A 13,193-nucleotide genomic window follows, 5' to 3' on the forward strand; every position below is an offset into this window, starting at 1 on the left:
TGGAGGACAAGGAACACATTTCACCCACCCTGCTTGGGTGCCATGAGGTCTCGCAGTACCTCCCTACACTGGTCATCACCTCCCAGGGCTTGCTGCAGTTCACAGCCAGGAATGCTGTGGTGCTCCCTCTGCAATGCCCCAAAGCGTAAGTTGGGGTTTTAACTGTGGGAGGTGAAACTTCATCCATCTTGCTGTAAACGAGCTGAGCTATTGGTGTTCTGCTCCTGGAAGGTGCAGCTGGGCTAGGGAGGAGGCTCAGCCTGCGAAATTAGGAGGAAATGTTTCTCTTTTCCCAGGTTAGGTGGGTTTTGCTGGTTCAGTGAGCAAGACTATGGTAAAGACAGGCCGACAATTTGCCTAGTGTTAATCCTTGCTGGCAGAATTTGGGCATCAGGCTCCCGAACTGCAGTGGGTTACTGGGAATGTGATGGAGTCTTTTGTTTTGAGGTTGTAGTTTGAAATGCAGACACCCTTCGTGTTCTGTGTATAGACCTGGTCTTCACGCCCATCTCTCACCACCAGAGGCTGTCTCTTCCCATTCCTCTTTTTCTGCCTAGTGTAGAAACTAATGAACATGCACAGTGCACAGAATATCTTGTATGTGCAGTTACTAACCTTACAAAGAAAAAAACCCTCAAAAAACCCCCACAAGAAACAACACACCAAACTGTGTGAAAGATAATCATGGGGTTTGTAATGGAACAAAGTAATTGTTAGTTTAATATGCGTTGCTGACAAGTGGTTATTTTTAATACATGCTATTTGAGCTTTAAATTTAATGTTAAAATATTTTTGTCATCTAAATGCTGACTGTTGTTAGCTGAACAGATTTCAGGTTAGAAACAGTAGTCAAACCATGAGCGTTCATAGCACTGTAATGTAATTTTGTGTTACTAGATCTTTCCTGGCCTGTTTGTTTAAAGCATCATGAAGTGATGTGTCTAATTGCAAAGTGCGGAGAAACTAGTGTTGTGTTGAAATATTACATAAAACTTCAATGTTATGTGATGTTTTGTAGTACTGTAGGCACTCGTTCATAACAAGGCCTGCAAGTTGCTCTTGGCCAGGGTGGGTCGTTGAGCTGGCTGTGTGCGTGCTGACTCAGTGGAGTGTGTTTCTTTCTCTTGTCGTCATCCTTCTCTTTTGCTTGTAACCAAACAGCAGCAGATTCACTAGAACTTGCTGTTGAAACGTACCCTGAGGTTGCTTTTTCAAGCTACATGCAGGGGTTCTTCACTTGAGATTTTCAGAGGTCTCGTGCCTGCCAGGTGTTAGGCTGGTTAGAAACTGGACTTGCTTTCTGAGTGTGGGCACGTGTATGTAGCATGCATATGAATGCACAAGAATTTCTCTGGAGCAGTTGAACAGAGGACCTGATTCTGACCTGGGGAACCCAGTGTTACCTGGCTGGGCATTCCTGTCTGTTTAGAGGATGGAGGCATGGAAGGGCTGCTGCAAGAGAGGAGGTGTTCAGAAGTGAAATCTGGGAGGTTCATGCTTGTGTCAACCCTGAAGTGTTACTTACCTGGGGTAGGCACAAGCATGTTAGCCATCTAGCTGAACAGTACAGTCTCATGATGTCAAGGACTTGGAGCTGCTGCCTCAGCCTAGCTCCTCCCTCCTCCCTCGTTCGTTTAATGATGGCTGGAAGAAAAATAATCAAGCATGCTGGAAGAGAAACATTAGTTAACTTTTAATTTAGGTCTAATGTATGCCTCTTGGTATACTGCATGAAAGTGAGTGTGCGGTATCTGTCATGTTATATAGGGGGTGATGCATTGAAGAAACAAGGAAAAGCCTCAGGTGTGCATGAGATGGGGATGGGTTTTTTATCTTGATTAAAAGCTGCTGATGTGTGATAAGTTGCTTTTGTATCCATTTTGCAACTGAAAAGGCTCTATCTGTAACTTGGTTTTTATCTGTTTTCTTTTAAGCTAAACTTGCAAGACGAAGTCAAGAGAGGGAGAATCTTGGCATGCTGGTCTGGTCACCTAACCAGAATCTGTCTGAAGCAAAATGTAAGTCTCTTCAAATACTTTTATTCACCTCTTTCCTTACATATATCACTTAAAAAATGCAAAGTTGCCAGTTTCAGTAGCAGGGTTATGTCTGTGACCTTTACATTATGATTTGAAATTAATTTGAAAAAGGAAAAGCCTACAAAGCAATCTCCCAGAAGAGTTTCATTCCCCACTGGGCAGCTGCTTAAAGCATCAAATCCACAGAAAGCTGGAAAAATACGACACACTTTCTTCTTTGCTATGAATTCTTTAAGATACTTACCCATAGGCCTACACGATCTGATTTTTTGTTTGGGTTTGTTTTTTTTTTTTCCTGCAGAATTTGCCAGAAATAACTGGGGAGAGCAAAATGAAAAGTATTTGTGGGGGGAGCAGATGGGGAAGAGATATATGGTAATTAGTAGTACCTTTTTCTCATAATGACACAAATAAAATCCACATCTGGAGCCCATGGAGGTTTAAATGCCAGAACAATTGTAGTGCCTTGGAATTCCATGTGAGGGCAATTACCAGTGCTCTGTGTGTGTCTGGGAACAAGCCTCAGTGCTGCTGCCAGATGGCAGAACTAGTGTTTGAAAGGTTTGTCTAGCTACAGTTCTCATGAATAAGTAGGACTCCTTGATTAAAGGGCTGCTGTTTGAATGCAGTAACTAAACCTAAGTGCTTTTTTGGGAGGGAGCTGAAAGGAGCTATTTTTGACTTTGTCCTCATACTTTTGGTTTTTTTTCCCATTTGTGATTCTGGGACCCATAAGAATCTTGCATTGTTTGTGGTGGCACTGTTAGGTTGATACCCGGTTTTACCCTAGACCCAAGGGCTAAACTGCATCACAAGATGCTTCTGAAGCAAATTGTCAGCAGAGATGGTGCACAAACTGGCTTTGTCATGAAAGGGTCCGGGCTCTGTCCTGGTGCATTTGTTCCATGGAGCAAGTTGCCCCTTAAATTATAGAAGGGTGATGGTACTGTGATGTACAGGTGAAAAGGGCTTTGCAAGGATCATGTCTGCCTTCTCTCCTGCCAGTGGTGCCTTGGCTGCTCCCTGCTGGCTATTGGATGCTGAACTAAAAGACTGGTGAGGACAGGTATATATTTGGCAGTTAACCTACAACTAGAAATGTATAAAAAGGTGTAAGAGCAAGAAACTCTTGCTTCCACCAAAACGAACTACTGTTCTACTGTTCATGGGTTTCCTGTGATGCAGAGGATTCCTGTAGCTGCCTCTCAAGTCTTGAGAGTCTTTTGAGTCTCAGCTCAGGTTTGGAACATTTAACTCCTGCTTGATAAGAAATGGATTTCTTTGAGAAGGAAGAAAGAATGGAGGAGGAAAAGAAGTAAAGGTATGCAGAGCTAAGTAAAATAATCTGTGACTGAATGTGCTGTGGCAATTGGCACAAAAAATGCAAGGATATTATAGAGCATAAAAAGGATATAGTATCTGCTAAGAAGATGTCATGAACCTAAGAGGTAATTAAAAATGTAGTATGACATAGATGAATAAAAACTAGGTGGAAATTGACTGTTGCTGGTATAGTAGAAACATTGGGAAAAACAATAGAGTTGTAAGAAGAGGGGGCAAGAAGAAATTTCTTGAAATACTCTATTTTAGTAAGAGTGTGGACTCCTCGGTGACTTCCCCTTACAAAAAAAGATGCAGAGAAAAAGAAAATGCTTCATATGGTGCTTGGGAGAGAGAAATACACTTTTGCATCATACATGACACACAATTATCTCCTAGGTGACTAATTGATACAGAAGGATGGAGTTGTGAAATTCAGCATCTAGTAGTAGTGAAAAAAAAACAAAGGAGCATTGGGAGAAGCGGTTGAGGGGACCTTGGAGTGTAAGGAAAACTCCAGCAGATGGGGAGAGGGCAGCTGTGCAGGGAATGAGAGAACATGGTAAGAGTGTGCTGGTTGGTCATTGCTTTGTCTTGTGTCAGGTTGAGCTGACACTACCGAAAGGTGTTGGTTACTCCTGTCTCTCTCTGGTGTTACTTAAAAACGAACTGTGAAAACACATCCTGCTAAAGGTAGCTGCTTTTGTTCTTTTTGAGACTAGAAATGATCTGTAGAAATAACTTTATAGCTTTACTGTATTCAACCAGCTGTTAGGCATTGATTGCATGAGTCTGATTCAGTCCACCTCCCTTTCAAAAGAAGGAAACGTCCTCCAAAATACCAATGCTCTGCAATGGCTGTAGAGCACTTATTAAATATATTGCAAGCAGAGTTCCCTAATCTTTTTTTTGTTCGGTTTTTTGCTTTTATGGCTTATGATGAAAACATCAGGGGACAGGAGGTCTCTTTAGCTACTCTTGGCTTCGCTGGCAAGTCTTGGCATTGCTGATAGTGAATCCTAGTTAAATGGTGTCCGTAGGGCTATGTAAGAGGACCGATAATGATCAGTCAACATTTTCACCACTGATAGGGAAATTGATACGGAATTGCTGTGAAGAGAAATTGAGGATGAGCCATAGACTGACAGGATGGTAAATAAATGAATGCTACTGGTAGTCTTGTGGAGTGCTTTGGATCTTTTCCTAACTTGGGCTGATGCAATGCAATGGGCTTTTAATAACCCAACTGCAGGATTGTAAATCACAATACTGAAAGCTCTGGACTTCTGCATCAAGGCTGATGTTAAGAAAAAAGTGGCTTGGAGAGCAATTTTGAGGGCACAGTGGGCAAGTAATTCAACAAGGCTGACCTGTGTCATGCTTGACCCCATGGATGATGTCCATGTAAAGAGTGAGGTAGTCACTAGAACTGTTTGCTGCCTCTGCACCCAGCAGCATTCAGGAAAATGAACCTCAGGATAGTGGCTTTAGTGTTGAACAACTGAGAAAAGGATGGAGATGGAAGCTACTGAAATGAAGCAAACTCCATCTGTTTAGCTTACTGAAAAGACTCAAAGGGGACTACTGTCAATTATTTTCTCAAAGGGAAATTTTGACATAGTAAGAGACATGCATAATACAAATAGATGGCTGCAAACTAAGTCCACATGGATTGAAATTAAATGCCTGAGTGTGTATGGGGTTTTTTGTGATTGACTGTTGCAAGCTTCCCAGGGAAGTGATGGATTCTCTATTTCTTGATGCCTTTTTGTGATGTGTATGTTGTCCTTGGTGGGGGAAATAATTGGCAGTGTGAAGTAGCAAGTGGAAGGAGCTCTAGTGCGCGAGGTTGGTGTAGCCCCTTGTTTTGTAAGTATTGTGAGTTCTAGCTATATAGCCATTCTTAATATTGTTGTTCAGGTTGAAGTGTAGGTGATCAAATCTTTCCGATCAGCAGCATCCTTTCCAACTTTCCCGTCAGTTGCTATGTGTGTCTAGTTGCTTCCATTTGTACTCCAAAACCTTTAATCCATCCTGTGCCTGTTCTTGTGATGAACTCCTTAAATCACAGGACTTCTCTCTGTTCCTGTGGCTGGGGCTCAGTGGAAGGGTGGACATTAGTGCAGCACAAGTTAGCTCTCCACTCAGAGTGAGCTGCTAGCTCTCGTGAGCACTAAAGTTCTGTGCAGTCAGTGAAACTCTTGGAAGCCATCTCCATTAAAGGTGAATCTGTGCTACAAAACGCTGAGCAGATCTATGATAATGTTCAGAGCAATGCACGCTGATGGGTTTGGCAGAGGGCTGGCCAAACTGGTGGAGATTGTGGGAGGGTCCTTTGTAAGCTGCTGAAATGAATCCTGGAAAGACCAGTGTGTCAGCCAAGACCTGTTGGATATCTGCATGCCTGATGTTCCAGGCTCATACAATTAGTTAAAGCTTGTTTGGATCCTGTGTACCCTATATGCAGGAGCAATGCTTTAATCATGTTGGAGAGACCTTTTGCCTGGATGCCATGAAATGAGGGATGTGGTAGAGAAGATACAAACAAACAAAAGTATGTGTGGCACATTGATCACTTTCTATCCCATGCTTTGTTAACCATTAATCCTGGGTACAAACCACTTACTGCCTTGCCCATATTAGTATCAAAGTTGAATGCTGCCAGCATGTTCCATATCAATTGCTAGAGTTCTGCCTCTGAGGGGTTGCCTGCATAGCAGTTGCCACCATTAGTGAGTATTTCACAAAGTTAACCCAAAGGTAGAAGCTTGTCCTGTCTCTTTTGAAGAAGAAAGAAGTAAATGTCACTGTGCAGTAACTAAACGTTTGGATTTGAAATAACTGTGCTCTTCTTCCAGCACACGTGTACCCTGTGTGCTGTGACTGGTGGTGTACCTCTCTTCCAAAGAGATTGCTCTCAAAAATGAGACTCCTGAGAGGCTCTCTGAGAGCTTGTCCACTGCCACAGAGGACAACGCTACTGGCTGTGCTGGGACTCTATCATGGAGAGTGAGGAAGGAAGCGAGGAGAAAGAATGAGGTCTTGAGCAAGGTGACCTTGAGAAGCAGGAACAGCTAGGTAGAAGACAGCATGTGCTCTCTTTGAGTGGCACATGGGGAAGGAGGGGGGGAAATAGTGAAAAATGCATTGTAATGATGCTGTGGAAACTCTGCACAGGATAGAGCTGGGCCAGCATGAAGCTATTAATAAAACAGCAGTGCCTCTCTCTGTGCCAAGTGCACCAATGGGTGGAACCATAAAAATGACATCGGGTTGGTTTAGAAATGAGCAAGTGCTGGCATGCTGCAGCTGCCCAGGAACGAGGGATGGAAACCAAGCAAGGGGATAGGATGTGATGATTGCTTTTATGCATCTGCAGTTCAAAGGTGAATTACAAGAGGAGAAACATGTATTGTTTTCCTAGGGATAAGCTCTGTTTTGAAAGTAATTTTTCTGCTCTCTTCCTGACAGACTATGTGTGCCACTAGATAGGAGTTTTGGTTTCTCACTGATGTCTTGCAGGTGTCTCCAGTGAATTGGAAGTTTATGGGATGGCACTGTCCCTTGTAACCATGGGCTGGGTCCACTGGTCTTGCACTACTGTTTGTTTGACATGATGGCTGATCAGCATACCAACTTTTCATCAGTCCCTCTTTCCATTACCCTGTGGCATCTCTTCCTGTGAGGCTGGAGCTGGCTCCCTGCCTTACATTATGTCTGACTTGGTGCACTTAGAGAGAATTTAGACAGCTTCCTTCCCCCATGGAGGGGATGTAGAAGTGCTGGGAACAGAGACAAAGGAATGCCAATGATGTGCTTGGCCAAACCCCATGGCTTGGGGGGAAAAAGGAAGGTCCCTAAATGTGCTGCTGAACCTGATGCTGGGAAGGCAGCAGTGTGCCAGCTGAGGCTCTTATGGAGGAAGAAGTGCTGGTTGCTATGGTTACTAAGGATATTAACCCTGTGATGTCTGGATGGACTGTACCGAAGGCTAGGTAATGGTTTGGAAGCTTGTAGCAGTGGTGCTCCACTCTAAGAAGCTACAAGTTGGCATTCAGAATCCCAAAAGCCTATGTCCCAACCAAGTCTGTGTGTCCTGGTCATTAGTATCTTAACAGCCTTCTTTGGGTGAGAGTGAGTTTTGGTAGCTGTCCTCTGTTGTGAAGGTGAGGTAAATCCCAAAATTTTGGGGGGCAGGTTTAAGTGGCCAGAGTCTGTCTCCACAGCTGTAGTTCAAGGGTTAATTATGCATTGAACAGGCTATGATTATTCTTCGGTTTCCCTTTTAAAGGGGATGTGAAACCAGCTCTGAAATTGCCTTTGTCTGATTTTCTTTTTTTTTCCCCAGCTTAAAATGACTACCAAAGTAAAGGAGAGGAAAACGTTTGGCTTCTCAGGTTGCTGAGTGTGTTTGATCATGCTTTGTGTGGCAAGTCTCTGTTTTGAGTATGTAGCTGAGCCATAACTGTTCTAAGAAGGGCTTCTGCTTGATCTTATTCTTTCACCCTTGGCTCACTTACTTTGGCCTGTGAATTCTGTGGACATATGACTTCATTAGCTATCATCATCAGTGCTCATTTTCCTTGGAGTGCAGGGTGTCCTAGGAATAAATAAATGTGAGTGGAAAACCACAAATGGGAGAGAGTAGGCTGGGGATAAATGTTGATTTTAAAATCTCCATTTTAGAAAATGAAGCCCCTATTTAACAGGATACATTTAAAATGGAAGGGATTAGTGCTTCAGCAGTACCTGAGACCCACCCTTCCACAGGCAGCAGCAGTGAGGGAGAGGATGTAGTGTTGGGTGTATTCAGCTTCAGCAAAGCTGCTTTTTAAGTCCCTCCTCCTCATTCTCCTGCAAACAGGATACTTGAAACAGTTGGAATTGTAGTTTTATTTTTGGTCCTCTCTCACTTCCAACCCGTGTTGTTTCTGTGAACTGCTTTATAACGCAACCCCACAAAAGGTTGTCTTGGCGTTCAGTGGGCATGCAGCCACCTTGGTCAGGGATGGGAATGTGGGAGCAGAAATGGCTGAGTAGTCTCAAACTTAGCTGCAGTTTTTCCTTTGTCATCTGCTTGTGCTAGTTGCTATTGCAATGCTGTGTGGAAATCTCGGAGCAGCGCTTTCATCATTATTGCTGCAGGTTGATATTTCTGGATCCTGAATGCATATTTAAATTAAGATGAGATTTTTAACCCTTTCACAGCAGTGGTTTGTATTGGAGCCAAGAAAACAGTTTAGGTGGAAAGGACTAGGGTGTATGTGTTTGGGATGGATTTCAGTGGATTGTGGCTTGTTTCTTGGTCTGTTTTTTATTGTTTTGGTTTTTTTTGTTTGGTTTTGGTTTGGGTTTTTTTTTTTTTTGTTTGTTTGTTTCTTTGTTTGGTTGGTTTTTTTGGGTTGGGTTTTTTCCTGTTCAAAAAGAGTCCACAAACAAAAAAGCCCAGAGGAGAGACTGTGTTGAAGAGTATCCAAGGAAAGAATGCCTTATCTAAGGTTGCTGCATTATCCTGAGGGAATTTTTGCTGCTGTGCTGGGGGGGGAGCAGTCACCAGTTTCTTCATGTGCCTTGTTCTCTCCTGCCACCTGTTTGTTCCTTCTTTTTACTGCAGTGTGAAACAGGCCTTTTCTGACTGTGTCGAGATGACCCAGTTTGAACACGCTGGCTGCCATGACTATTGCTGCTGCTGCAGGGATTGAACTAGAGCTGGCGCTAGAAGAACCTTTTTTCCTAAGAGAAGTTTAGAGACAAGATGATGTGGATGTAATGGAGTGATAATAGCTGTGTTAAGAGTTACCTTGGCAGTGAGCCTTGATCTGAAATAGGTCTGGGAGCAGTCTTAGCCAGCCTGGTAGGCGCTGTGTGAGTTGTAGGACCAGTATGACAAGAACTAGCAGGTTGCAGTTACTTGCTGCTTGAACCCAGCCCTGGGATGGGCTCAGTGTGCTCCAGTCTTGCTGGTCCTGGTGGGAATGGCAGGCTTGGAGCATTTCGGAGCACTAGGTCGTTGTTTCTGAACCCTCTTACTGTAGCTGTGAGGGAAAATAAGAAGGATCAGGGAACTGGAGGGTAACTTTTTTATTATTATTTTTTATTTATTTTTATTTTTCTGTAGAGCAAGGTGAGTCAGCAGATGCAACCAACAAGTGGATGTTTATAAGGATGCGATGGGACTGTGTGCAGGCAGGGAGGAGCTCTTACGGGATATGTCCTCTGCTGAGGAATCCTTGGGGAGGTCATGGCCATAACAGCTTGCTGTGGTGAGTTTGTATACTGCTGAGTGTGACCTTTACAGAGGTGCTAGTGCAGGAGGCAGAGTAGCTAGGTTTTCTCAAGGACGTGTGCCAGAGCTTTCCTCACCCTGATGTGTTTGTGGTGGCATTATGTGTTCTAATTAGGAGCCACTCCCACTAGTTATTTTTTCTGTACTCTTATTTTTGCACTTCATGTTAAGTTGCTTTCCCAATCATGTGCTTCTCATGCAGATTCATATTATGGCAGGCTGGTAGTGAATTTTCTAGCACTGCAAGGATTAGTAGTTATACATAATAACTTATCAGTAAGGACTGGGCTTCTAAATCTTGGCTAAAAGCTGTGACCACCTACCACTGATACCCCAGGAACTAGTTACTGGCATGGTGGCTTTTCTGCTGTCTCTTATGATCAGCCTTGAAGGCTGAGATCCTGTATGTAATCCATGTTTCAGGATGTGCTTTACGAATCTGTAACTTTTTTTTTTTTTTTTCCCTAAATTGACTTAATTTGTATCCATCAACATAATACTAATACTTCAGTTTAGCAGCTATTAAAGAACATGTTGTCTAAGATCTGGCTGTGTCAGCTTGTTATCTTTGTATGGACTTCTTGGAAGGATCGAAAACATTTCTTTATACCTCTTTGGTTTCAGACCAGAGTAGGTTTCTAGGAAGCAATCAAGTGCAAGAATGGATGTATTGTGTGTTAGTGTCTCCTAAAGGCTGGCTTGCCTACAGTAGGGCAATCCATGTGAGTTTGACTGAAAGTAGCTTCTGATTTTCAGTGGAGAAAGGGCTCTTCCCCTAGACCTTGTTGCCCAGTTTCTCATGTTGTGTGAGGTAAGAATCAGGAATTTTGTGAACCACTGTACCTTAATCTGTAGTAGGTGTTTATTTGTGTTGCCTTAGTTCATAGCCTGCTTTATTAAGTGATTAAGCAGCTGATTATCATGCAGCCAAACTGTTCTTGCAGGAAGCAGAAATAGAAACTTGCAGGAGAAGGGTTGAGCAGACAGCTGGGGGACAAAGCCACAACTGCTCTTGAGATAGGCTGTGTTCTTCAGGTTGTGCATCACTGTGTGCATTGGAAGTCTTTTCAAAACAAGTTCTAGACCTAATATTTTCATTCTTGGCACCCAGATGTAGTAGTGCAATGAAGTGGAGTTGTGGGAAGGCCCTTGCCTTCTCAGAAGGGGCCAGGCCCAGACATCTGAAAATAAGTTTTTAACTGTGCATATAGAAGGAACAAAAGCATCTCAGTAATACTTCAGAAAATACAACTGAAGGATTAGTTTTCCTCCAACATCAAGCTGCCTTCACTTAGTCCCTCTCATTCTTTATCTAATTTTGCTGGAAGCAAGTTTCATGCAACTTGTTAAAGAGTGCAGAGGTCATGTGGATTGCTGAGACTGTTATTATGTTACTTGTATAGCTCAGTTTGGAAGTGAGGGGCTGGCTGCAAAAAGTACTGAAATAGTGATGCTTTTGTGACCTGACCGCTCACCGTTCAGGATCAGAGCGTTCTCCTGTTTTAGCTGCTGAGGAGCTGGATGTGGGCAATTACACCTGGAGGCTCTCTCCCTGCCAGGAGCAGCTCCTGGCTCTCAGCACATCTGTCAAGGGCAGCTCGTCTGTGTCTCTGACTTGTCTCCTTCCTTTCACTGCCTGCTGGCTTGCCTGCTGGCTTGCCTGATGCTTCCTTTCGGCCCAAGTGACATCCTTCAAGGAGGTAGCTAGGGGACAAATTGATCATTTCTTTTGCTTTTGTGTCCAGTATAAAAGGGGTCAGCATGGCTTCTGCTCTTTTGTCACAGGCTTTATTATCAGTAACAATAATAATGAGCTGTAATTTAACCTGATGGCTATTCTGCTCCCACACACCCCTTGTGTGTGTGTCCTCATGCTGTGTGAAGACTTTGTGTCGTGGGGAAGTGAAGTTATCCATGCTGTTTAGGAAGCCTGGCTGTATTATGGTTCTTCTATTAGTTTGCATTTCTACTACAACAGGGAATGTAACAGTTCTGGTTTAGACAGGAGCTTTTAAAATCTTTTGGAGGACGGAAAATTGACCTTGGTTTTGACCTCTTTAGAGGGTTTTGAGTCTGCATATTCCTTGGTGGCTTCTGGAGCTGGTTGAGAGCAGGTTCCTTAACCAAACTTTATGGCAGTCTGTGCTATTTTGCAGACTTAGAATTTTAGCAATATATGGCATGATATGAATGAAGAACTGAGAATGTTCCTAGGTAGAGTAGTGGAGCCTCGTATCAGACTGCTGTTAGCCTGAATCTGTAGTCTCTCACACTGGCTCTGTCATCAGTTTGTGTCAAATGGTATTTTTTCGAATTGGTGAATTTTGCTTTTGGAAAGGATGCAGTGGATCATGTGTTCTCAAGGATGGCAAGAAATAATAATCTCCAGAAGAAAATTGCACAAGGCAGGTTTCTTCTAATCCAAGTTGTCTCCTACGTTGAGCCATCAGATCAAATATATATATATATATATATATATATACACACATTGGTATTCTTCTCCTTGTTACAACTGTATCAATAATGTTGCTACTTGCATTGCTTGGATGTGTAGTTGAAAGTATATAACCCAAGGTTGTAACCTCTCAGTAGAGTTAACTCTAGCCATGGTTTGACAGCAGAATAAATCTGGCTTTAGGGCTTCTCAGGCTGAATTGAGAGTACTGTGCTGAATAATGCAAAGAATCATTCTGCTATAAACTCACTTTGTTGTTTGGGCATGTACTCTGTGCATTTGTCCTGTCTGTAGCTTCCTGTCTATGTCTTGGAAGGTCATACTCTCGAATGGGTATTCCTTCCCTGCCAGAAGCTAATGTGTACTGGTTTTATGTTCTTACATGGGCTCCAAACCCAATATCAAGTGCTCTGGCTGAGTACGTTTAATACAATCTAGTGCCTGTGTCTGATTTAGGATCAGATTTTCACTGCTGAATGATAGCCATGCTCAGATCCTGTATGGTCACATATTAGGTCCCTGGGTGATCTGATGTGGCTCTTTCTATTCTGTGCTATGTCCCGGAGATAGTGTTTCCTCTTTGCTACTGCCCTGTCAGATCTCCCTTGTTCTTTTCTGTGGTACATATGAAGACATCTGGGCTTGTGGTACCCCAGGTTCTGTATCTGCCTCTGGAGATACAGAAGCCTGTGTCCTTCCTCCATAAAGAATTGGCATTTGGTGATATGGCAGAGCAAATTTCTGGCTGAAGGTTAAATGTGATGGACATACAAGAAACAGTCCTTCTTCCCATAGGGTCTTCCATGAATGCCTTTACAATGGACATCCACATAGCCTTTCAGAGGGAGAACAGCAGCAGTGTCAGAGAGCAAGAAAGCATTAGCTGGCTGGCTTCCCCTATATTAAAGGAAAAGCAACATCCACAGATGTACGCAGAATTGACCCTCTTGATGTGATAGTGTCAGCTGAGGGTGCAACTTTAGGAATGAGCATATGTTGGTAAAAGCTTTAAAAGTAATGTGTCTACTAGCAAAAGGCCTTTCCTGGTAAACACTTTAAAATAGTTTTGGCAAGCTGCAAAAACTGTGCTAGA

At 43.2% G+C, this 13,193-nt stretch overlaps 1 protein-coding gene across 3 annotated transcripts in view; it reads left to right on the plus strand.

The window, feature by feature from the left end:
• Window positions 1-13,193, plus strand: part of RCOR1 (REST corepressor 1) — an 88,787-nt gene that overhangs the window by 44,718 nt on the left and 30,876 nt on the right. For all 3 annotated transcript variants that reach the window (XR_013956917.1, XM_080618606.1, XM_080618605.1), the window contains exon 3: window positions 1,935-2,018. Coding sequence is in view for 2 of the 3 variants with exons in the window: in XM_080618606.1 (XP_080474732.1) it covers window positions 1,935-2,018 (84 nt within the window). In the remaining variant the exon portion in view is untranslated. The remainder of the gene's footprint in view (window positions 1-1,934; window positions 2,019-13,193) is intronic.

This window comes from Psittacula echo, assembly GCF_963264785.1.
Source record: "Psittacula echo genome assembly, chromosome: 5".
NCBI classification, from domain to species: Eukaryota; Metazoa; Chordata; class Aves; order Psittaciformes; family Psittacidae; genus Psittacula; species Psittacula echo.